This window comes from Acartia tonsa, chromosome 2 (assembly GCF_053477335.1).
Source record: "Acartia tonsa isolate MP-2025a chromosome 2, ASM5347733v1, whole genome shotgun sequence".
Classification (NCBI taxonomy): Eukaryota; Metazoa; Arthropoda; class Copepoda; order Calanoida; family Acartiidae; genus Acartia; species Acartia tonsa.
The window spans coordinates 16,100,951-16,128,298 of NC_137261.1; the positions used below are offsets into that span (position 1 = coordinate 16,100,951).

General features: G+C 31.8%; 1 protein-coding gene across 1 annotated transcript; it reads right to left on the bottom strand.

Moving 5' to 3' along the window:
* Window positions 1-337: 337 nt before the first annotated feature.
* LOC145305667 (lachesin-like) lies at window positions 338-27,174 on the bottom strand. The gene is made up of 16 exons (XM_080147384.1): window positions 27,119-27,174; window positions 20,205-20,273; window positions 17,634-17,737; window positions 10,126-10,248; window positions 8,511-8,595; window positions 7,685-7,836; window positions 7,012-7,141; window positions 6,583-6,635; window positions 5,836-5,920; window positions 4,428-4,524; window positions 3,872-3,924; window positions 3,244-3,321; window positions 2,738-2,791; window positions 2,074-2,146; window positions 1,810-1,892; window positions 338-1,445 (listed from the first exon to the last, which is right to left on the bottom strand). The coding sequence occupies exons 1-16, from the start codon at window positions 27,159-27,161 to the stop codon at window positions 1,333-1,335; spliced, it is 1,395 nt and encodes a 464-aa protein (XP_080003510.1). The 5' UTR covers window positions 27,162-27,174; the 3' UTR covers window positions 338-1,332.
* Window positions 27,175-27,348: the final 174 nt, after the last annotated feature.

Sequence of the window (27,348 nt, forward strand, 5' to 3'; positions counted from 1 at the left end):
AGTCAGCCTCTGCCTTCTATCCCACGTTGGGAGCCCATCAACCCTAAGAAGATACTCACCACTAGGATTCCATTGAATCATTATCGTTTGTATATATTTTAGCCCTAAGGAGCGGGCCGAAGGCCTCAACCACTGTCGGAAGTCTGGCAGGGAAACCATCTCCCAGCCTTCCGAGGGGAGAGTTGTGGTATTCGGCAACCGTGAGCCATGTCTATGGCCACCCCTGATCTGGGGTTCGGTGGAGGGTCAATGGCCCTCCCCCGAGTCCTGGGGAAGGGGTCTAGTGACCCCCTCCCTACGCTTAGAATTAATGATTTGAATCTGTCATGTTTATTATGGTTAACTGTATTCTTAATTCTCCCCCACCCTTTCCAGGGATGGGGGAATCATTATTGCCCAAACTGACCATTGTATATGTATTATTTATGCTTTTATGTTATGATTATTTATTCCTATCCATGTAATTATTGTTTGTTGTATATAACTGCAGTATCTCTTAACCCTTCAATAAAGTGACAACTGAAAGTAGATGTTGATCATTATCTAGTGAAAGCTAGAGAAGCGTAGCTTCTCTATAGTAAGGTGTCCACGTCTGTCACACTGCCGTAATCTAATTGAACTCCGGTGTCTGCCATTGATCCTCGGCGGATACCACACTATTATTAGGTTGTCCAATAAGAAAATAAAAGAAAGAAATTTCAAGTTTTAGTCCCTCTTCAAAATTAGGTTTTCTTTTGTATTTCTACAGAATTTCTATTTATATTCATTGTGAATATCATTTACATTTCTTCTAAATTAATACAAAATTAATTCTTATTCAAATATCCCCCCACAAAATCAGGACCCGACAACCGCCCATCTGAGAGCAACTAAAAATTGATAAAGTGTGACTGGCGTATATTTGGGTTCAGTTCTAATTATCATTCACTGTCCTTTGAAGCAGCTTATAGTGCCTAATAAAAATGACGTCATACAATACAAATGACCAATGATTGACCAGTATGTATTGTAATTGTCCAATAGAAAAATGTATACTGGCCTATTATTGGTCATTTGTGTTGTATGACGTCAATATTTATTATGCACTATAAGCTGCTTTGTAGATATTTGTTCAAGGGCGCTTTTTTAAGACACTCTAAAATCAAATTGGTTGCATCTTTTCTCAAGCGGTTGAATACAGCCTGCTTCAAACAATGACTTTAACCAAATGCAGATGATGCAGCGGATTTCATACCCTGCCAAATCTTTTATATCATCCCAAGGGAAAAATAATTCTAAATTACTCAAATATTATCTAATAACTAGCAAATCCTACATTTTTATCATTTAGGGTTAAATTGTGTTAGAAAAACATAAAATGAATAATAATATATTAAATATTGAAACTTTATGCGCACTACTAGAGAATAAAAATGGTTCTTCATATCGCTCCTCAGTTCTTCGACCTAAATTAAAGAATTATAAATTCACAGGGCGGGAGGAAACATTGAGCTGTGTATTACCCTAGTCCCCAAAGTTTTATAATAACATATTCTTATTTGTTAGACTAACAACTTTGGGGACTTAAACTGAGTTTGATTGGTAGGGTTACCAAGTTGAGTGTTCAAACGTTTCAACCACTATTTGTAATATATAAAAGTAGCAATTTTGTGAATTAACATTGGGGATTTACATCAATTTATCGCCCATTGTCTTATTCCTTTAGATCCCCGATAAATTCATTAAGCTAACCTTTACGGCCGTATGGACGGACATACCCTTATTATAGAAAAGCTTCGCTTTTAAAAATAGGAGAGTAAAAAGTATAACCTGGTATAAAAGATTGTTGGTCAACATTTTCAGGATAGGGGATAAATCCTTCGTTGTCAGAATTTGTTGACACTTGTGTATCACTAAAATATAGTAAAATTAAACAAACCTATTTTCTTCGAATATTAAAATAAAAATCATACAATTAATACCAGTTTTGTTAGCCCCGTCAGGCCGAATGCCCAGGTTTAATATTATGATATTTCATTTATATATTCGCGGAAAGCTAACTATAAAACGATGCGATGAATAACTATTTAATACCTGACATCAACTTGGAAAGTATAGAAGTCCCTCTCTCTGCCAGTCTCTCTATCCTGGTTGTCTCTGTGTTTATCTAAATAACAGATCTATTATAATATAGATGTATATATAGATAACTACCTCCCCGCCTTTTTCAATGACCTTTTTCATCTGCTAACAAATTGTTTTCTGCTACTTGGCTGTGTTAATATTCCAATTATCATTGGTTGATTTTAAAGAGTCAGCTTAAGGTCACTGCGAAAGAAAATACAGTTATCTAATCCTTTCTCCCTCTAGTGTTTTACTCTATTATCTAAATAACGTAATTTGTTAAAATCTTTAAATGATTACAGATTTAACAGTGCATTTTGTGTATTTTAGTCGCCTGGTCATCTTTGTTTTCCATTTTCTTTGAGTGCTTAAAAGCTTCTCTTTATTTTTAATTACCGGATACACCCCTAGAGGCCTCTAGAGTAACTTTATTTTAATTTCAAAAAGAAACAGTAAAATCCTCCCTTAATTTTTTATCTTTTTTCTTGGAGAGGGGATGCCCTTATAAACCTTCCCAGGATCTATGAGAAGCTACAATGTATTTGAAAACTATATCGGTTCAGTGGTTGGCGAGATCCTTCGGTTTACACAGACAAACTTCCTGTTACTTTATTATAAGGATTTGATTACTTACTCCTAATTCTCTTCCTCCTGTGTCTTCTAGTTGAATGTAACTCTGTTGTATCTTCTGTATTGATACATAGCGTTTCTACAACTGGCAGAAATAAAATTTCTGCCAAAAATATAGTCTTAATTAAGGTAACAGCCATAAGTACATCTAACACTAGCATTTATTCATCCAAAATTGTCAATTATTCATCTATTTCTTGCCAATTTTGGATGTATACACGTGAAACAGCGTTTAATGTACAATACAAATGACGTCATACAATACAAACAACCAGTAATAGGCTAATATACAATTTACCATTGGTCAATTACAATGTAAACTGGCCTATCATTGGTTATTTGTATAGCGTCATTTTTTATTGGACACTAACGCTGTTTCTATAAATATTAGTGTTATATCTATATTTGTCAGCATACCTACAATATTTAGCAAATTACTGTCGAATTTACAACAATTTTGACAAAAAAACATCTACTGTATTTCTGCCAGTTGTAGAAACGGCAATGTCCCTTCTGTAGTTGTGGTTGTAGTGGTGGTGGTTGTTGTTGTAGTTTTTGTTGTTGTTGTAGTTGTTGGTGGCTTGATCTCTGAATTTAAAATGTGGATTACATTTTAAATATAATCTTAAACAAAGGGAGGAAGGGCCATTGAGCTGTTTATTACACTAGTCCCAAAAGTTTTATAATAACCTGTTCTTATTTGTTTGGTTAACAACTTTGGGGACTTTTATTGCATTTTGATTGGTTGGTTCAATTAGTTGAGTGTCCAATTCTTATCCATATTATGCCACATTCTTATCCCTTTAGATCCCTGTCTAAAACTAGATCTTTTTAAACCTAAATTATTTTCTTTTTTTTGTAGGATGTCCAATTCCAAATGTCTCTTGTTCAACCTTGCTTTGCTTACCGAAAGACCAGTAAGTGTTCTCCCTTTAAGGGTAGCAGAGTTAATTTATTTTGTACGGGGTAAGTCAATCCTTCAGGAAAATGAGCTTCTATAAATACAATCAACACCCTACATACCTGATTTTTCAGTATGTCTGAGAACCGGTTCTAATCCAGCGGATATTGATTGGTTCCTTCCTTATAAGAATTTGAAAAAATCCAAGATGTTTAACTAATTAATTAAAGCATTTACCGTAAAGTGTAATTGAACCATCAGAGGCACCCAAGGAATTTTTGGCTACACATCTGAAAATATATATAACAAGGATGACAACATCCATTAAAGTAAAGCTTTAAAATAAGAAGGATGGACAAACAAATAATAACTCTAGTAGAGTGTCAGAACTTTATAAGCAGAACATTAATTTGTAAGTCTTAATAAAATTGAACATAAATTTGTTGCAAGATTTAGTTAATACAGGATACTATATATGAGAACATACTTCCATTTTAAGGATTTAATTATAGAGATACTTCGCTTGTAATATTGGACCTTGTTGTCCTAGAAATCATCATTCCAAAATTCCGGTGTATAGGATAAGAATATCATACAAAAATTGTTGTAGAAAAATGTTTTAAAAGGACGTATTATAACATGTGTAATGGATGGACCGACCCTAATTATAGAAAAGCTTCGCTTTCGTTAAACGATATGAAACAAAAAAGTAAAATTTAAATAATATTATTTTTATTACATTGACACTATAATATTAAAGTAAGTTCATTTAATATTAATTGATAAAATTTACCTATATTCCATAAAATCATCTTTAGTGATATTTCTTATTTTCAGCTTCATGTATATTTTATATCCACTGTCAACTGTCACTGTCTCATACTTGCCATCTAAATTTTAATAGCAACATACATTATATATATATCTTTCCTAATATATAAAGTAGTAAGCTTTTTTTGTCTGTAGCGAAGTATCTCGCTAACTGTTGAACCGATATGGTACTCCTTTACTGTGATGCCACTTATAGGTCTCAGGATGGTTTTAGGCTATTTTATTTTTATAAAAAGTCTGGGTAGGTGTGGTTTTAGGCTATTTTCCTGCCCTTCGTTATTTCTTCGTATATAGAGCCTCTAGATGCTAGGGGCGTAGCTGCTAGTAAAATATAAAGTAATACAGTTTTTTTTGTCTGTAGCTTAAGATCTCAGAAAATACCTGTCTAAATTGGTTATAATTTTCAGTAAACCTTTTTAAGTATCTTGAGGTGGTTTTAGGATATTTGTCTGATACTCCCCTAGAGCCTAAGATCGAATCATCTAGTGCTATTATATGAAGTAGTATGCTTCTTGGTCTAAAGTAAAGGTTCTCACTAACCGCTGAACCGATATGGTTCTTCTTTATTGTTAAGCTTTTTTATGGGTCCAGGGTAGGATTTTAACTTTTTGGGGGGAGAGTATTTATCTTTACATTCCGCAAAAAATTTTTCTTTTTAAAAATCAAATTGAAAGTGGAAAATAAAATGCAAATCTGCGTGTTACATTTATAATACAAAGTAGAACGAAATCTGTCTGTCCGTCTGTCTGTCCGTCTGTCTGTCCGTCTGTCTGTCCATCTGTCTGTCCGTCTGTATGTCCGTCTGTATGTCCGTCTGTATGTCCGTCTGTCTGTCCGTCTGTCCGTCCGTACATCTGTTCCTTAAGATCACTGAACCGATCGAATTCTACTCTTCAGGTAATATACCTACTGGTCCTGGGGTGGTTTTAGACTATTTTCTTGGTGTGACACCCCCAACCCCTTAAAAAATAAAACCCACCCCTTTTTTGTATGCTGTAGTAGTAGTTAGTCTGTAGCAGTGCAAATTTTTTAACTGTCTGTAGCAGTAGCAGTCTGTAGAAGTAGGTAGCCTGTAGAATTGCTTATTTTTAAAAACAAATTCTATATAGGAGGGTTGACTTCCCCTTACCTTATAGGGCGAAGCCTTTAGAAGCTAGGTGCGAGGCCGTTAGTTTTATATACTTTGATTCTATTAAATCAACAGAAAAAAATACTTTTTCATACTTTCTCTAATTTTTAAAGTTTGATTATGTTGAATTGTGTAATTTTGGAGGAATTTATGCATTAATTATTCTGAAACATTATATTCTACATTATTTTCAAATGTTCTCAAACATTTTAATAGATAAAAGATCTATGAAATGACAAACCTGATACAAGCATAGCTCCTTTATGATTGACCCAGTAGTTGATACTCTTCGGATATGCTTCGGAATGACATTCTATCTCTACATCCTAAAACAAATAACTTAGAGTCTTTTTTCAGTGTCAAAAAAGTTTGTAGGTATGTGCTTTTACCAATATAAATTATAAAATTTAATTTTTAACAGCAGTTTTACCTACCCAATTTTTATAAAGATGCGATACATCTCTGCAATTCATTAAATCAGAAGAAACAAAAAAAAATTAAATATCTTATTCAGATTTTTAAAATTTGGCTTTTGTTTTTTTTCCTTTACAGGACGATTGAGAATGAAAACTTTTGTATATATATTTGGCCTGTACAAAGATGTTAGTTTGATAAAGTAGTTTTGGGTGGAGATGGATCAATAGCTTTTAAAACTTATAGAAAGTTATTCTGAGGTAAAGCAGTTTAAAAGACATACAGTACAAGTTTTAGCAACTTAACCTTTTTAGAATCATTAAAAAACACTGTTTTGCATTTCTTTAAATAATGGTAGATTATTTTATGGTTCCCAATTTTTTTCAAGGCGGGTAGGGGATGACCATTTTGTGTTTAGGATAAGAAAGAAGAAGTTAAGCACTTATGATTGTACGTTTCTAAATTCGTAGAAAACTGGATATAATACGTTGCTAGACATAGTTTTTTCGCATGGATAAAAACCGGTTCTAATCAACCGGATATTAATCGGTTTTCAATCGAGAAATTTGGTTACCTGTCCCAGATAAGCTCCTTCCAGCTGACTGGGAATCCAAAACATTGGAGGAACTGCAATACAAGTAAAACATTTTATCATTATCAGCTCATTTTTATCAAATTTTGGGTCTTCAGTTGTCTGCCATTAAAATAGTATTTAACTTATAATCCTACTTAGCAAGGCAAGTAAAATCACATGGAAAGAAAACGAAGTAGCGGGTTTTGTCGTATTTTCAAAGTACCTTTTCTCTTATTTCAACATTTACATAAACAAAAATAACTCAAAAGATACTGTGAAAATACGACGCAACCCGCTACTTTTTTTTCTTTCCATGATCCAGACAAACCTATTGATAAGTAACTACAAAAAAATTTAAATATTTTAAAGCAAACATTAATTAAAACAACTAAAAATGGGAAAGCAAAATATATGAGTATTGCCACTTACATTGTACCCTGACCGAGAACCTATTGCTGGCAGAAGGAGGAATTCCATTGCTGGCGACACACAGGTAGTCTGCCATGTTCAACCTGGAGATCTTGTCCAGTCGCAGGATTGGGTTCTCTATTACACTAACCTAAAAGATTTAGGTTTGATTTAAGGCGTATTGGTTTATTCTAGAGTTGGACCGGATATCCGTTCATTTTCAATGTCCGGCCAGATACCGGACATTGAAACTATCCGGATACAGAATATTCAGCTGATTTATAATGCTTGATATCCGGATATCCGTTAATTGCCGGATATCCGGCATTAAAAATCAGCCGGATATTCTGCACCCAGGTAAAAAAGTATCCAGCAAAACCCTAGTTTATTCATATTATGTAGGTTTATTGGAGATTTCCCACGTGCCGATTGGTCACAAATACCTTAACTTCCTGCCCCCCCTTTTTAAAAGATAAATTGAAAATAAGTCTTGTTGTTTTGTTCCTATTCCAAACCCCTGTGGGGTCCTAAACCTTTGGGGCCTTTACCTGCGGTACCGTGACCATGTGAGGCATGCTACCCAGTATACAATTTAACCTAACCTATTTAACTTTACCTAAGGTAATAAAAAACAAACATAAAACTAACCCTCCCGTAATTACTTGGACATATTGTTTAGATTTTAGTTTCCTACCTTTTTTCCCATGATATTAATATCTTCCGTATCCTCCCGTCTCCAAACAATGTGTGGGGGCGGGTACCCGTTAGCCTCGCACTCCAGGGTCACATTCTCTCCCTCCCTCACCACCAGGGAGGTCACCCCTGAGCTCGTGATTCTTGGGGGCACTAGAAAATATTTTAATCGTAATTACCGTGACAAATTTCGTCTATTTAATCTATTTTCTAAGAGAGTGCTTTATTAATTTATCTATCTATCTATCTATATATCTTTCTTTTTATCTACTTATCTATCTATCTTACTATCTATTTACCTACCTACAACCTCCAGATAGCCAGACCTATGTACCATAGGATCTGTATTAATCTGACACATGTACCATCCTCTATCAGTCTCTGTACACTATCTATCTATTTATCTTTCTATCTATCTATCTACCTACCTACAACCTCCAGATAGCCAGACCTATGTACCATAGGATCTGTATTAATCTGACACATGTACCATCCTCTATCAGTCTCTGTACACTATCTATCTATCTATTTATCTTTCTATCTATCTATCTACCTACCTACAACCTCCAGATAGCCAGACCTATGTACCATAGGATCAGTATTAATCTGACACATATACCATCCTCTATATGTCTCTGTACACTATCTATCTATCTATTTATCTTTCTTTCTATCTACATAACTATCTATCTATCTACCTACCTACAACCTCCAGATAGCCAGACCTATGTACCATAGGATCAGTATTAATCTGACACATGTACCATCCTCTATCAGTCTCTGTACACTATCTATCTATTTATCTTTCTATCTATCTATCTACCTACCTACAACCTCCAGATAGCCAGACCTATGTACCATAGGATCAGTATTAATCTGACACATGTACCATCCTCTATCAGTCTCTTGTACACTAGTAGAATCATATATAAAATGAAAAAAATCTAAATTCCATAATTTTGAAGAAGACTCTTTCCCTTTCAAGGACAATCATTTTCATAAGTCTAACTGACCTTTGAATTTAACTTTGTTGTAAGTGTTTAATTAAATTTAAAGGTCAGCTTTAGCCAAGAATTATTTTAATCTATATGTAATTCAAAGTAGAACGATGTCTGTCTGTTTGTTTGTCTGTTTTTAACGAAGGATCTCGCTAATCGATCGGGTTCTCCTTAACAGGATAGCTTTTTATAGGTCCCGGGTAGGTTTATAACTATTTTGGAGGAGTGTTGTGTACCACCCTACCCAAAAAAAATTCCTCCCCTAATTTTTTCTTTCTTTTAAAATCTAAAACTAGAAATTGGGTTATCAAATTCGAGGTTCCCTTCCGCAAGTACCCCTAGAGGCCTCTAGGGGCATAGAAATGTTTTGAGACAAAAAAAAGTAAAGTCTAAAGGTAAATCTTTTAATCCATGGCTAACCCATGTTCAATATTTATTATTATCCATTCAACTAATTACAACTTTTGTCAGGGGCAATTTATTTTTGTTGTGGCAAAACTGTTGTCAACAATTTTGGGGACAATAAATCTAGCTACAACTTTGCAAGCCCTCTTGTGTGCTTTGCTGGTGTTGGTACGGTTATACAAATATTATATGAAAATTATGTTTAATAAAGAGAAACTAAGGGATGTAAAAAGATAAGACAATTGCCGATAAATTGATGCAAAAAACTAAGGATGATACACAAAATTACCCTTTCTGTAGAGAAAAATTAGTAATTGAAACGTTTCAAAAATCAACTTTATGAATCAACCAATCAAAATTAACTAAAGTTCCCAAAGTTGGTAAGCGTTGGTAGAAAGCGTCACTAGAAAACTTTGGGGACTAGTGTAAATAACATCCCATTGTACCCTCTCTTTTGCTAATTGTACATAGTAGGTAAAAATATCTAACAGATTTGCTTATTAAATTGGGAAGACTTAAAACAACTTTTATGTCTATTTTGTATGCCACATAAAAAGATGTGTTTCACAAGGCTACAATACATGTATCAATATCTAACAATATTTGTTTTGCACAGGTAAGTTTTTATATATTGTACTTACAGGGCACATCAGATAAATTGTTATATTTTTCCAAATTTAAGCAAATTCAAGAAGTAAAGATAAGCCCTATAATTTCTAAACTGGGAGCTTCATATTTAATATCAATTCTGCTTTTATCAAAGAGTTTTCACTTAGGTAAATTTATGCATTTATTAATATTTTTAGTAGCTATTTATATTGCCTATAAAAAGTCATGCAATACAAATAACCAATAATAGGCCAATACACAGATTAAATTACCAATGGCAGACCGGTATACATTTTAATTGACCAATGGTAGGCCAGTATGACGTCATTTTTTTTATAGTTACTATAAAAATCCGTATGTTTTAAGATAAGACAAATTACATGCGGCACCCGGTACATTTATATTTGTATTGTATATATATATATAATTTCCTATTGATATGTAGATCCCACTGATTCTCTCGGGGCCGAGACAAAGATATCCGGGGATTTCTACTAATCACGTTGTTGTGGATGGTCAGAATTGTTTGGGTGTCCACTCGCACCCAGGCAACCTACAATAGATAGATATATAAAAGATAGCTAATAGCACAGGAGGAAAGGAAGATTGTTAGATATCTAGGTAAAACAATTATAGATTGCCAAAATTGTTTGGGTATCCACTCGCACCCAGGCAACCTACGATAGATAGATAGATAATAGATGGCTAATGGCACAGGAGGAAAGGAGATAGGTAGATGAAGCAATTATAGATGGTATTTATTGTTTGGGTGTTCATCCACTCACACCCAGGCAACCTAGAATGGATAGATAGATAATAGATTGCTAATGGCACAGTAGATAGATATATAGATAGCTAGATATATGTTTATTACCTACCTATTCTACTAACGTCAGTAAAAACCCTATACCCCATCCTTTTCTTGGGGGTTTCTTTTACCCTTCCCTTTCTCTTTCCCTCTAATATGACGTCAATAGAATAGGTAGACCAAAAGCGGTACAACTACTAGCTAATAGGACATAGAGATAGCAAGAAAGCTAGATACGGATATTAATAGACAGGTAATAGATAGATAATGGAAAAGTAGGAGAGGTAGATAGCTATATATCCACCAATTATATATGGTCAACATTTTTTAGGTATCTACTCGCACCCTAAATATTTAAAAATAAATAGAATAATACATCTAAATAGATTGTTTGATAGATAGCTTATTAGATAGAATGATAAATTAATTAAGAGTTTTAGACTATTTTTGAGCACTCTCATTCCAATTTCGGATATAGAGCTAGTATAGTATATTTATAGTTTTAAATAACTATCAAATATTTTTTAAAAATAATAATTCTTTAGATATCAAATGAGTATTAAATGTAAATAAGAATCATATCTTACTTAAATATGCTGCATATAAATACCATAATGATCAACACAGTTCTTTTAACATAAATCTATTTTTAATGCAAAGATTTTTGGGATGCCCTACGGCTAGCCAGGGAAAGAGGAGACATTGGGCTGTTTATTACTCTAGTCCCCAAAGTTTTATAAGAACGTTTTCCTATTCGTTGGCTTTATTAAATTTTAATTAGTTGGATCATTAAGTTGAACGCCAAACCGGTTCAACCGACCTTTTCATCTAGAAAAAGGGTAATTTTGTATATCATCATTGGGAATGTACATCACTTTATCAGTAATGACGGCTAGCATTTCTACAAACAAAAAAGATACATTAATATAAAAATTTATTGAATTCTATTAATTGACTCAATTTGATAAATAAATGCAGCATTTAATTTTCTTGTATGTATTTGGATGTTATGGTCCTTGTTTATTTATGATATTTCTATATGCTTGAATATGTTAAATATATACTAAAGTAACAGGATGTCTGTTTGTCTGTGTGTTTGTACTGAAGGATCTCGCTAACCGCTGAACCGATCGGGTTCTCCTTAACAAGGTAGCTCCCATAGGTCCCGGGAAGGTTTATAACTAATTTAGGGGAGGGTACCATCACCCTCCCAAGAGAAATCGCCCTAGAAAAAAACTCTCCCCCCCCCAAATTTTTTTCTTTCTTCTTTTTTAAAAATCTAAAATAATAAATTGGGTTGTCAAATTTGACACAACCCTCCTCAAGTGCCCCTAGAGGCCTCTAGGGGGCGTAGCCGCTCGTAAAGATAAAGATTTATGCTTGATAGCTACTACAGATATGGATATTATCATCCTTGTTTAGTTATAAATATTTATATATGCTTGAATATGATAAATGATAGCCGCATTGAATGCTTAATAGCTGGCGGAGATTTGGTCAACACATTTTATGATTCGGAAAATTATCTAGTCATTTAACCCTGTATTGGGTGGGAAGCATTGGAGTGGGGGACGGGGGGGGAGGGGGGTATTGTGTTCAATGAAAAAGAGCCACACAAACTGGTTTTTGAGTGTAAAATTAGTTTTTGTATTATGCTACATTTTCTAATTTTAACACATTTTAAAACGTCCAAACTTTTTTTTTTAAATGATGGGTTTGAATGTTTTTTTTCTGAGTGGGGAGATAATCTTTTAAAAGTTTTTTTGGGGGGTGAGGGAAACACCCCTTCCCTTTTGAACCCCTTGGACGTAATTGTATCTATCATGTATTTTTTTTCATTTTTAAAATATTTTTGTCAATACAAGTTTCTAAAAGTGCCTTCGAAATAGGGTTAAATTTTGCTGCATCTTTAAATATCAAATATTTATCTGATGCTTTGCTCAGAGAGAGAGGGGACAATGTGCTGTTTATTGCACTAGTCACCAAAGTTTTAAAAGTTTTAACAACTATGGGGACTTTAGTGAATTTTGATTGGTTGATTTATTAAGTTGAATGTTCAAACGTTTCAACCAATAATTTTAATCTACAGGTAATTTTGTGCATCATCATTGGGGATGTAAATCAATTTATCTGCCATTGTCTTATTCCTTTAGATTCATGTGTTTTGCTTGTTCAATACTGTACAATAAATACATGATTTTGAAGTATGATAAATTGTTTGTAAAATTTTTGAAAAATTGCTTTTATTCAAGATGCGGTTTAAGGACATACTTACATCTAGATAAAAGAGATGCTTTGCTTATAGCTTTGTAATTGTTGTCCTTGAAATTATTTCAATTACATACTATACTTGTTTGTCTTACTAAATCCTAAATAAATGTTACAGTAATCATAATGCAAAGTTTGAAATCAAAAAGAGAATTTAGACATACCTTACTTTTTTATAATATCTATTAATTGTGGACATACGGACTAACTAAACTATAGAAAAACCTCGATTAAAAAAAAAGGGGAATAGTCCCTTTAGTGGCAACGCCCCTTAATGGGCGATTCGCGTCGTATTTTTAAAATGGCTTTTTATAGGTTATTTTAGGTTAAGTTAGGTTATATTGGGTTAGGTGATTGCCCCACAGGGTTAGAAAATTGGCCCTGCAGGGTTAGAGTCCCCCGCAAGGGCTAGAAAAAGGAGAAAAGCTACTATGAAAAAAACCCCGAAGAATTGCCTATTAATGAGCGTTGCAACGAAAGGGACTTTACCCAAAACAAGTATTACTAAGAAGAAAAGGGCTATGCTATAAAACATCTAAACCCAAAAAATACGAATTTCCCCCATCAATAATATATCTACTTATTAAGTAAATTGGTACATTTTATTGTGATTAACCATCCATGGAAAAGTATCCCATCTTTCCCGTATAGATAGGTCACTTTACAGTAAAGCTGGGTGTTGGGTTGTAGTCAAATTCTCTTATTAAGTCAAACTGTTCTAAATTATGGACTATTTCATGCAATATATATTAGGTTAAAATTAGGAACGCTTTGACGTAATCAAAGCATTTGAGTGCAACCCAACATCCAACGTTACAAAATGATGAAAAAAATGACGCTCAAATTAGAAAAGTATAGCGTATTAAAACATAAGTTGCGACCCATTCTCAATTTGATATCATCAAGGGACTCCAAATTACACTGTCACCCAAAGGTTCTATAAGCAAGTTATCTTAATCGTAAGATTAAAACTTTGAAACATTACTATTTAATTCTGATTTGGTTGGTTTAAAACAAGCAATGTTCAAACGTTTCAACCATTTTGTCTTATATAATCAATTCAGCCTTGTATTTCGAAGGTGAAATTATTAGTAAATATTTCAGAAAAGCTAAATAAAATTATGAACTTATTTTTGTTTCATAACTTGTTTTAATCTTTTACAGCACATATTTATGTCTTTCTATCATATTTTTTTAGCGGAAATGATATCTGACCGTATCCATAATACATTAAAGATATATAATCTAGGCACAGATACATACTTAGAATGTAAAATAGATCAGGGATTCCAAGGGATAAGACAATGGCCTATAAATTAAGTATATTCTCAATGATTATACACCAAGTTAACCCTTCTGTAGATTATAGTTAGTGGTTGAAACGATTGAACACTCAACCAACCAATCAAAATTCATTAAAGTCCCCAAAGTTGTTAACCCAACGAATCAGAAACGTCATAATAAAACTTTGGGGACTAGTGTTTTGAAAAGCTGAATTACCCCTCCCTCCCTGAAAAAAGATCCTCTTTATAAAAGATTTTAGACAATAGTTGGGGCACTTAGGGAGAATAAAAAGGTTGAATGAATAGGTGAGAATACTTGGAATTTTCCCAAAAAAGCTAATAGTAAATCACCCTACCCCCTCACACACACATACATAAAATAACAGATCCATGGTATAGATGTATATACATATAACTACTTCCCCTCCTTTTTCTGCTACTCGGCTGTGTTAATATTCCTGTTACCATTGGTTGATTTAAAAGACCCAATTGAGAGTTGGCACAACGTCATTGCGATAGGGAAATACAGTTACTTAACCCTTCCTACCCTTTCTAGTGTTTTACTCTAATACTTAAATAAAGTTTACTTTACAATTCTTAAAAAATTATTGTCCGAATTTCCAATTTATAAAGCATTTCTTAAGGATGTTGTTATCGAAGTTTATTTCCAAAAAGCGAAAAATCTTTTACAGGTTAAGTAATTTGTCAAATTCTTTTAAATTTGAACGTGGCAAAAATACCTTTCTAGTAGGTCTAAGAAGATTAGCAAGTTGAAGGGAGGGTAATTTTATGGTTTTCTAGTCAATTAAAGAGATTTTACCTCATACTTTACACACATATTATAAAACATATTACAATATTAAAAAGATTAATCGCCTATCTGTAGAGCACTTAAGAATTATATATTAGTTTTATTCAATATTACTTCCACTTTACTTTACATGAAAAAAATAAAAGGATTTTTAATATTGTTGAATGTTTAAAGTAAATTTGTTGAAAAACTGCCTAAATACAGGGTAATGTTAAAGGCCATACTTTCTGTTTTAAGACTTTATTATAAAAAAGCTTCACTTATAACATTGTGCTATGTTGTCCTAGGAATTAGTATTCCAAAAATCAGATGAATAGGATAACCAGATCATATAAAAAGTTGTTGTCAAAAAACTAAAAATCAGCATGTTTTAAATGAATGTAAGGCTTTTTTGGTAACGATTATAGAGTTGCTACGCTTCCTTAATCGTACCTAACTCTTAAAGAAATCATCATGTTTAAGTTTACATGTTTAAGTTACCGAAAAGAGCTAACCATAACGAACTGACGGACTTACGGACGGACCGACTCTTATTATAGAAAAGCTTCTCTTTTAAAAGCTAAAGATAAAATGACATATAAACTTAAATATATTTAAATAACATATCAAATTCTAAATTTGATATCTTTACTTGGTGGGAAAAAATTCACCTGTTTTCATGAGGAATACAGAGATTGGGCAATGAAACATAAAAGGATCTTTTCCTCCAATCATGCAAATTTTTTCCTTTTCTATAATAAAACTACTGAGGCAATAATATTTTTTGTAAATATCATACAACAATTTAAAAATGTATCGCATTGTATTATAGACAGCTTTTCCCGGAGATCAAAATGAATCTCAAATCTTCAGATTTTTATTTTAGTACTCGCAGAAAATTGTCTGTAATACGATGCTATACATTATTTTTCAGTATGGCTGAGAACCGGTTCTTATCCATCGGATATTAATTGGTTTCGAAGCCATGCTGGAAAATAGTTTAAAATGTTATTATAGAAGATACATAGTTCCCTTTATCTCCCTGGTTTTTCTACCGGCCAGAGTGACAGGACCAAATATAATTGTGAAATATTTGCCTGCTTCACTGGAGTTTTGATTGATCATATTGGCTTTTATATCAACACCAAACTTAGATAGATAGATTTGAAGATAACAATATATCTATAATGCAAAGTAGAACGATGTCTCTCTGTCTGTTTGTTTGTTTGTAACGAAGGATCTCACTAACCGATGAACCGATCGGGTTCTCCTTAACAGGGTAGCTTCTCATAGGTCCCGGGTAGGTTTATAACTATTTTGGAGGAGGGTACCACCAACCTCCCAAGAGAAATCGACTTAGAAAAAAATTAACCCCCACCAATTTTTTTTTTCAATGATATTTTGAAACTTAAATTAAAACTGGGGGGTGGCAAGTTTTAAATTAAGTTTTTCATTTAAAAATTGCTTCATTTAAATCCTTAGATGGTTTTAGTCTATTTTATTATGGTTTTAGATTATTATCCTTTCTCGTTCCTTCCCTAAAGATCCCAAAGATGCTAGGGGCGCAACTGTTAGTTATAAATATTATTTCTTCTAATTATCCTTTGTATATGTGTAATTGCTATTTACAAATTTCCCCGGAGAAATCTCTTTCTTTCTTTCTCTCTCTCTCTCTATCTCTCTCTCTCTCTCTCTCTCTATTCTTTTTATAGTGACCATCTTTCAGCATGTTGTGAAAACTGTATCAATTTATCTTGAGAAATGTCTTTCCAATTATATTTATAATTCCACAGGTACCCAGGGAGGGAGGGGACAGTGGGCTGTTTATTACACTAGTCCCTAAAGTTTTATAATATATTCTTATTCGTTGCCTTACCAACTTTTGATTTTGATTGTTTTTTTTCATTAAGTTGAGCGTCCAACTATTTTAATCGCTAATTGTAATCAAACGGAGGGGTAATTTTATGTATAACCATTTGGCATGTTCATTTATTTATCAACCATTGTCTTATCACTTTAAATCCCTGACAGGTACAAGATCACAATTTCTTATCCACAAAACTTAATTTCTTTATACAGGCAATGTCACAAATAATGGGATCATCAAATTACAAGAAAAACAAAAGGCTACGCACGTGGCTGCGATTATTTTACCCTTGGGTTTTAAAATGTTAGGTTAAACATATCATGAAAGGATATTCACTAAATTTAAAACAACGACATTTAGTCAACTTAAGTCAGGGCACCATTATTTTTTCATTGAACCACAGTAAAAGAAACAGAAATTGTTGTTTTATACCTTTCAATTAGAAGAATATACACCAAAAATATATTGTCAAACCGAAATTGTAAAAATTACATGTTTGATATATTATTTTTTCACTTTTCAACAAAAGTAACTTAACTTATAAATTAACTAGCGGCTACGCCCCTAGAGGCCTCTAGGGGCATTTGAGGAGGAGATAGTCGAATTTAATAATTCAATTTCTTATTTTAGATTTTAAAAGAAAAAGTAAAAAAAAAATTTATGTTTGACGTTTGTTTTTCGTTGAACTCTCTTTCTAAAATTGAGAAATTTAAAAAAAATTTAATTTCTCTAGGGAGGGTGGTGGTACCCTCCCCCAAAATAGTTATAAACCTTCCCGGGATATATGAGAATCTACCCTGTTAAGGAGAACCCGATCGGTTCAGCGGTTAGCGAGATCCTTTGCTACAAACAAACAGACAAACAGACAGACAAACAAACAGACAGACAGACAGACATCGTTCTACTTTGTATTATAGATTACCTTATAACTTCTGAGATTGTCGACTTGACATTTGAGAACAGCTTTCCTTCCATGGGATATGGTCACATTCTCCACTATTGATGGGAAATAAGGCAACAGCGGATCTAAAACAAAGGGAACAATGGTAGAATGTTCCTGGTAACGATTATCTCACGGCATAAGAAGGCCAAGATCAAATGATACACAGGGAAAGATTCACTGGAGAAACAAATGCGATCTTTTTCGCGCATTTATGTGCACTGCGAGATAACTGTGATGACACATTCCAGATTAGTTGTAAGCCGTTTGGCCGTTAGCAGCCTTAAAAGTTCATAGATTTTGGAGATATTCGTTACCTATTCCTGATTCGTTACCAGGAACATTTTACCGTGAACTGTACTTGACCCAAACAAAGTATAATAAACAAGCTACATAGTTGTTTCGTTATTAACACAGAGAAAGAGAATTGGGTTGTTTAAAGTTTTGCAAAACCAAGGATCATTGTTTACATAAGAAGCGCAGCCATAAAAGGCTGCTAGCACTTATTTTTATAAATACAGCACATCAAGATACCTTACTATAAAATACAGATTTTTTTTATATTTGGTATAAGACTAACAGAGCAGCAGTATCAGCATGCAAACTTTGGAATTAATAGGACAATTCTAACCTGTTTAAATTAACGAAAAGAACTAAATGTCCGTGACTGAGGTACGGACGGACCCTAATTATAGAAAATCTTTGCTTTTAAAAATACAAATACCGAAATATCTAAGATTAAATGATAATCACTGACATGTTATCATTAAAATAAAACTTTAATGAAAGTTACATAGATAATATTGAAAAAAGCTGTTAGACAGAAAACATTATAGATTTTAAAAGTCCGCATAATAATTTAGAATGTCTATATCTTATATGGTACAGGATGTCTCAAAAAAATGTAAACCAAAAATGAAGTTACTTAGTTAATAAGTTTGCTTTTCAGATGACAAATTGTATAATTTGATGTCGTAGTTTCTCACTATTAAACTGTTGAGCAATATAAATATCTTTTTTTCAATTTTTCTTCTTGCATACATATTTTTTTCTTCAAAAATTCATGTTTAAAAACTAAGAGTTATATGTATTCCAATCGTTTATAAAATCATGAAATTTGGGCAATCATAAAAATTTAAAATAAAACCTTTATATTTAAAAATGTATTTTCAATCCTTTTTTCATTCATGTTGTCTAGGAAGAGTATGTAAAATGAATATAGATATCATAACTATTTGAGTAACGACGAAATGATGACATCCATATCAGTTCCCACTAACAACGAAAATAATTCGAAAAAAATCACGAAACCTATACGTAATTTTCAGCTGTCGTTGGGGGTAACACTTAGTAGAATTGACGACCTTTTTATCAGTTCCCCAAAAAATATCTAATATTTATTTCGCTTGTTGGTAATACCTTATTCCTGCATCTATGTATATTCATTTTGAGAGATGTACATTAAGAGATATAAGTTTTCCGGAATTGTAATGTAGGGAGTAGATTTGAAATCTGCATCAAATTTTAAGGATTTTTTTTATAAAATTCGTTTTTTGTATAATTCTTTATCTAAAAGCGGAAATACAAATTAAGTTAATTAATTTTGGCATCTGTAATTGGTGGATTTAAAAAATCTGCGCTCTGATTGGATGTCGTACATCATTCAACCAATTAGAGCGCAGGTAGTTTAAAATCCACCTATCCTATTGGTCAAAATTAATTAACTTAAAATGTATTTTCGCTTTTAGATAAAGAATTTTACAAAAAACGAATTTTATAAAAAATCCTTACAATTTGATGCAGATTTCAAATCTACTCCCTACATTAAAATTCCGGAAAACTTATATCTCTTAATGTACATAGCAAGTTAATTACTGCTCTTCTTATCCTCAATGCAAATTTTAATTCTATTCACAAATGAATGTACGCAGTAAGTAATCTTGGAGTAAAAGGATAGGACAATGGAAGATAAATAAAACTAAACACAAACTCTAATGATATGCGGGAAGTGTCATGTGTGACGTCATAAAAATACGTCTAAAAAGGAGGGATGAGAGGAGAAGTGGGAAAGGAAATTCCTAAAATAAAGATGGATTTAGACGTATTTTTATGACGTCACACGTGAAACTTTTCAGCGCTTTGCTGTTGAGTAAAAGAAAAGGTTGAAGGTTATATTTACTGAAATTGTTTTTACTAAGACAATCTTAAATAAATCTCATAATTAGTTTATTAAAACGCAAAGCCTGTTCTATAATGCTTAATCCCTCACACTGTCTATAGAGTACCTTAAAAGTTAAGACTTTTAATTAAAGTATATCAGGGATTATGTCAGTTAACGCCTGTCCAGAAATTGGCCGTAAATAATTTCACTAATCACCTTCATTATTACTATTATTATATTTTACAAAAAAATATCATACAATGATTTTGAATCTATAGAAATTCTATATCTATTTTATTAAGATATCCAAATACAAACATTGAATTTATATTCTTATCCGTATATGAGATCTTTCGAGACATAAAGAATACATATAGTATAAATCTGCTTACCATCTCTTTCTTGTCTGACATTGAATCCTCCCTCCTCTGTGTTGCTTTGTAGATCTGAGCTCGGCTGCACTGAAATTGAATATTCTTGTTATATTTTTTTTCTCAGAAACCATTGTCAAGAAGTCCTTATGAGTGATTTTTTTCTTCTTATATTGAATATTTATGTACTAATTTAACTATGTGTAACAAACAAAAATGACAACATCCACAAAAGCTAAGCTCTAAAATCTCAGAAGGAAGGAAAAACGAACAATAACTCTTGAAGAGTGTCAGAACTTGGTAAGGAAAATATAGTTGCTCTTCTTTCTAAATCGTACCTTACGGTTGTAAGAATCTTTATTACAAGTTTGAAATCTGTAGGACAATTCTAACTTGTCAAAATAACAAAGAGCTTACTGTTACGGACTTATGGACGGACGGATGCACGGACCTACCAACCCTAATTTTAGAAAAGCTACTTTCTTTTTAAATTCAAAGTAATTGTTCTCAAAACTATCAAGTTTTCATGTAAAACATATTATATCTCAGTTCCTTTTTACAGATTGCATCAAGACATAACAAGAAAAGGGTAAAAGTCATTAGAACAATGTATCATCTCTAACGATGTTTACAAAATATTAAAAAATTGCAAGTTTTAGCTTCAAGTTACACACATAAAACACAAGAGTATTATTTACATTTTAGCTCTTGATAAATAGTTGCGAGAAAATGATAGGGTGTGCTACAAATATTATAAATAATAATTATCAAATACAATTTTCTATTCTTATTTTACTTAGTAAGGCGTTTTTTAAAAAGTTGAATAAACTTTCAATCAAATAGATCCTATCAATCTAGAAAATGATTAAAAAAAACAACTTGATATGTAAATCAAGTTTGCCCTATCCTATTATATAAAGTAGTAAAGTTTATTTTTGTGTGTAGCTTAAGATTTTCATAACTTTTGATCCAATTGAGTTATCTATTTAAGGGAAGGCAGTCAGTTGAGGAAAGGCAGTCATAGAGAGAACATGTCTCTCTGTGCAAACATTAAAATAATTAAAAATGTGATACTAGTGAGTGACTAAATCAAACACAAGTAGCAAGTTTTTTTTCAAAAGTACTCAGATCAACTCACAAACACAAAAGGTAAAATTAGTAAAACAAACATAAAACAAAAATATTATGATATACAAACTGAAATACTTTTTTCATATCTGGTCAACATATAAACACAATATGCCCAATCCGCTGCTAATCAGACTATACTCTTACTCTTACAAAATAAAACTTTTTAAAATTAGAACAATCCCAAAAAAGAATGTTAAAATTGTTAGGGATGCACATTACTTGTCTGCAGGACAAGCCTTGATTAGAAGCTCCAAGTAATCCTTACTTAAACATCGAGAGAAATGGATGCACACAGAAAATAAAGATATTTATGTTAAGTACCTTCCTTAATAAAAATGTTAAATATTTCTTTATTTTCATATATAATAATTCATTTTAAATAAAATAACAACTATTTCTTTTTTACGCAACAAGAATTTGCTTAATAAGCATATCAAATATAACATTCATAAATAAAACAAGAATTTGCTTAATAAGCATATCAAATATAACATTCATAAATAAAAGTTTAACACTTTAAATTTTTTAAAATCATCTAATTTATTTCAGGAAAAAAGACTTGTTATCATAAAATAAATTACTTTAAAAGACAAATTACTAAAAATACTAAAATTACTAAAATACACTAAAAAAAAAAAAAACTAAACAAATACCTAAACTACAAAAAATGACAAACATAAAAATAAACACTAAAAAACAAAATACTTTACAAAAAAAAATTACACTTTGAAAATACACTATAAAATAATACACTTTTAAAGTAAAAAATATGCAAAAATATAGACCTACATCAAAAAAACTTGACTTAATTAAAAAATACTCTCAACACAATAAAAAAATGAAATTATCAGCAAAAGTAGGTTTATATCAGCCTTCCTTTTCTCATCTCATTGGAAGCCTGCTGGTTTTCTTAAGCTTGGTGTAGCTTTAAAGCACTTTAAACTGTAACCCTGTAAATTTAACCTGGTCAACTGTAAGACTCCACTGATTGAAGCATATCATAGGAGGGTGTTGACCATGGTCTGCATGTTATATAAATTATAAATTTTTTATAAAATTGTAATCTTATCAAATGTAGATTCGAAAATATATATTCATTCATTCAAGATTCACATTGGTCCCAAAGTGGTCTTAGGCTGTTTAGTTTTCAGATTTAAGTCTTTGGATAGTTTTAAGCTACTTTTCTACCCTTTTCCTACACTTTGTAATATAGATCCCCTAGATTGAAAATTTAAACAATGGCATAGTTGTAAACGCATATTGAAATATAGAGTTGTTATTTATTAATAAAACTGAAAAAAAAACACATTAATTTAAACGATTTTATTTTACATAATCTTAAATATATTTTTATCAAGAACATAGCCCTCTTGTGTTTCCTACTGTGATGAAGAGAGCTTAACAAAAACAATGCTCACTGTGACTACATATATTCATGAAAAAGGGATAAGACAATGGCCAATATATTCATGTGCATCCCAAATTATGAAACAAAAATTACCCCTTCTGTAGGTTAAAATTAGTCGTTAAAATGCTTGAGCACTCAACTTAATGAATCAACTAATCAAAATCCCCAAAGTTGTTAAGCCAACAAATAAGAAAATATTCTTATTCTTTGGGGACTAGTGTAATAAACAGCCAATTGTCCCCTCTCTCTCTCTCTCTGTATATTCCTTCCTGAAGAAAGATATCCACAAACACATTTTATATAAAGACTTTTTATAGGAGCAGTATGTACAATACATGGCCTGTATGAAAACAATGTGTGAATACACAATACTAAATACTTCTTACCTATAACTTTTACTTTATTCTGATTTATTTGTTAATACCTTTATTTCTGAGAGAAATGTATACATTGCTCACAGCTAGACAAAATACAATATACCAAGGACAATTATCTTAACAACTAGTGCATTGCCGATAAATCTATACAAATTATATTTCATTCTCTTCGTAAGTTCGTAGCTTTTATCCAACCTAGAAGGGCAATAAAGCGTTATAGGCTTTTTATCAGATTGATAATTTAGGCGTTCCATAAATGGGTGCAGCAAGGAAATAAATTTCGCCTTATCATTGGTTAAGGCATTCAAGCAAGCAGAAAGTAGTTTGCTATCAGACGCAAAAGGTCCCCAGGAAATGGGCCAGTTAGCTGTCTGGGTTACATATCTATACTTTTATATTTATTATTTTTTCATTATCAAAAAGTTCATAAACCAAAGTAATAGATTGATCTTAATGTTGTTAAATGCTATGCTAAAGTCTAAAATACATCAAATACCATTAATAAAGATATTTCAATTTTTAAGAAGCTGTCTATAGTGCCTTAGCAAAATGGGGATGTCACCGCGTTTGGCTAACGTGTACTATTGACGTCATAGTAGATGGAAAGAGAAAGAGAAGGGAGAAAAACCCATAGAAAAGAGATGGGGTAATGGTATAGGGTATTTTATGACAGCTACTTTTTTAAGTTTTTCAAATTGTCTGTAAATTATATAGAAGCTTAAAGTCCGAGAAAGGAAAATATTCTCCATAACAGTTCAAACTTTATTTAGTAAGAGAAAAGGCATTTTCAACTTTTCTCGTAAAACTGTGTTATCTAAATTAGCATATGCAAGCAGGGAGGTAGGGGACATTGGGCTGTTTATTACACTAGTCCCTTAAGTTTTATAAAAACTTCATCTCAATCGTTAGCTTAAGAACTTTGTGGACTATTTTGAATTTTGTTGGTTTATTAAGTTCAGTGTCCTAATGTAAATAAATTTATCGGCCATTGTCTTATCCCTTTAGATCCCTGATACGCAAAGTTTACATAAACGAATGTGTATCAAACAAAATGCATGAACATTTTCATTTTTTTAATAAAACTTTTCTCGTATTCATTCGAATCCGGTGGATAGGAACCGGTTCTCATCCATACGAAAAAACTATGTCTAGCATCGTATTATATCCAGCTATCAAAAACTAGTTTTTTTAGCCGGTGACTTCGTCACCTCGGGGCTAAAAAAAATAGTTTTAATCTTATAATTGTACATTCTATATCCGCGGAAAGCCGTTTATAATACGATGCGAGAAATAACTATTCTACAATTTCTATCGGTTCATCCTTCCATCATAACGGATAGCTGGGATAGACATGTTACAATTTCCAAACTTATCAGTAATCAAGTCTAAAAAGTAGTAAGCTTTTTTTTGTCTTTAGCGAAGGATCTCATAGTTATCCTTTAAAATGTTGCTGGAAGGAGTATAACGATTTTTGAATTTGAGGGGAGGATACCTTCGTCCTCCCTAGAAATTTCCTCTAGAAAAAAAATACCGCAAAAAATTCTTTTTAAAACTAAAATTCAATGTGGTTGGGGCGATTTTCTCCCCACCAATAAAACTTAAAAAGGTTGCAACACTAAAAATCTTTGTAATATCCATTATTTTTTAATTAATATGCTTTGTAGTTTATAAGCTTAGATTAAAGGGATATTTTTTATGTTTTAACAATGTTTTTTTTTTCCAATTCTGATGAGTTAGGAAAATATAATGCTTTTTATAGTGCTTATAAAAAATGATGTCATGCTGGCCTACCATTGGTCAATTGATAATTTAGTCTGTGTATTGTATGACGTCATTTTTTCATAGGCTCTATAAAAAGCTTCGAAAATAATCAAAAACTAAAAGTAACTCTGTTTTATTAATTCACTAGCGGCTGGGCCCCTCGCATCTAGGGGCTCTATATTCAAAGGGATATTATGGGAGGGCAGAAAAAAAGCCTAAATCCATATCGGTTCAGCGGTTAGCAAGTTTCTTTGCTACAGACATAAAAAGCTTATTACTTTATATAATAGGATAATTAAAAGAAAAGTTTGACAAAAAACAACCAGAAAAATAAATGGCATATAATGTAAAAATAATTCAATTAATTATATTTGATAATATCTTACAACATAAGACTGGCATATTATCTAAAAGTCTGGATTGTGTAATCTATAAAAATGCTGTCATATCTTAGCAGGGGGGGGGGGGGTAGGAGGATATCAGATGATGGAGAAAAAATAAACGGGTTTATGAAAGATGGGATGGGGGAGTGGTTTGTGTTTGTTTTGGTGGGACACTCTTAGATATATTTTTGTTTTATAATGATAGTTTGATAATTATATGTTTTAATTTTAATCCTTTTCTCGTATTCATTTGAAACCGATTAATATCAAGTGGATTAGAACCAGTTCTCATCAATACGAAAAAACTAAGTCTATCATCGTATTATATCCAATTTTCTTCAAATTAAAAAATGTACAGTCATGAGTTTTAATCTTATAATATAATTGTACATTTTATATCCACGGAAAGCTATTTATAATGCGATACGAGAAAAAAACTATTATAGATTTTATTAAAAATTGAAATTACAAAATAATGAAATTAACTTATTACAATAAGCGTTTTCCAAAAAATTGCCCATCGAGCAATGAATCCCTATTTTTAAAATAATTTGAAAATAAGTGATTTGTAAGTGGAGAGATTTGTACTATTTAGGCCTTAACCCAGCGGGAATATCCTGCCTGGAATAAAGTATAGCCAACAAGCGAAATAAATCTATTATAATAGTTGGGGGGCTATATAAGCTATATAATTAGAGTGTCCTATTAAGTATTTATAGATTGAATATACCCATATTTTTGCATATAAGCTATATAATAAGAGTGTCCTATTAAGTATTTATAGATTGAATATTTATACCCATATTTTTACATATAAGCTATATAATAAGAGTATCCTATTAAGTATTTATAGATTGAATGTTAATGGTTTTCTTATACAAACATTTATATATGTATGTATGCTGAGATCATATGTTTACCATAAACAGTAATTATTTTCAGTAGCGAAGCTACTCTATAATCTGTATGTATTTATGTTTAGCGTGATTTTCTCGGCTCCTATAAAAGAGAGAAGCCTAAAATTTTTTAGGGATTGAATAAGTTAACATTCTTCATAATTCACTAAGTTTCAATGAGATTCGTCAATTAGTTGGGGTGCTAGATCGATATTACATTTTTAAGTTTTCACAATTTCTTCGACTTCTATTCACTGCCAGTGAAATTTTCAGTGATTGAATGAATTTAAATTCTGCATACTTCTATCAAAGTTCATTGAGATTTGCTTATTAGTTAGGGTTCTTGTTCGATTCCTAGAATTTTATATTTTAACGATTTTCTTTAATCCTATTAAAGATTGACAACTGTAAAATTTAGGTATTAAATAATCTTATATTTTACATATTCCCACAAAGTTTCAATTAGATTTGCTTATTGGTGTGGTGCTAGTTCTATTCCTAGATTAGTAGATTTTCACGTTCTAAATTTTAAAAGGTTTCGTGATCTATTTTAGTTCAATGTTTATTTTAATGGAAAGGCTCAATAGATATTTTTTCATAGTTTACATTGTAACATAACATTTTGACCATTAGTAACGGAGCAATTACAAGATTTTCCAAATGGGTCTCTGGATGGTTTAAGGCTATTTTCCTAATATCTCCAAACATCATAATGTCGATATCATGGAAGTTATGGACATCTTTTAAAATATGACAATAATGTTCGACTTGAAAGTTTAACTATAACAAAACACACAGAGAGGAGGGACAATGGGCTGTTTATCACAATAGTTCCCAAAGTTTTATAATAGTATTTTCTTATCCTCTTAGATATCTAAGCAAAACATCTACAATGAAGTTTTAGTTTTTAGTTAAAATATTATCGGTTTAATACTTTAGACAAGAATTTAAAAAGATTTATTTTATTAAAATAACTCACCAAGTTTAAAAAATTGTGCAGCTATAATAAACTTCAATAACATTATAAAATCTATCGAAAAATAAATATTTAAAAAAATACGTCCTTGTTATTTATTTCTTAAAATTTTCACTTGTTTTTTAGGTTTAAAAATACTTTCCAGCATGGCTTCGAAACCGATTTATATCCGCTGAATTAAAACCGGTTCTTAGACATAATGAATAATCATGTATAACATCGTATTACAGACA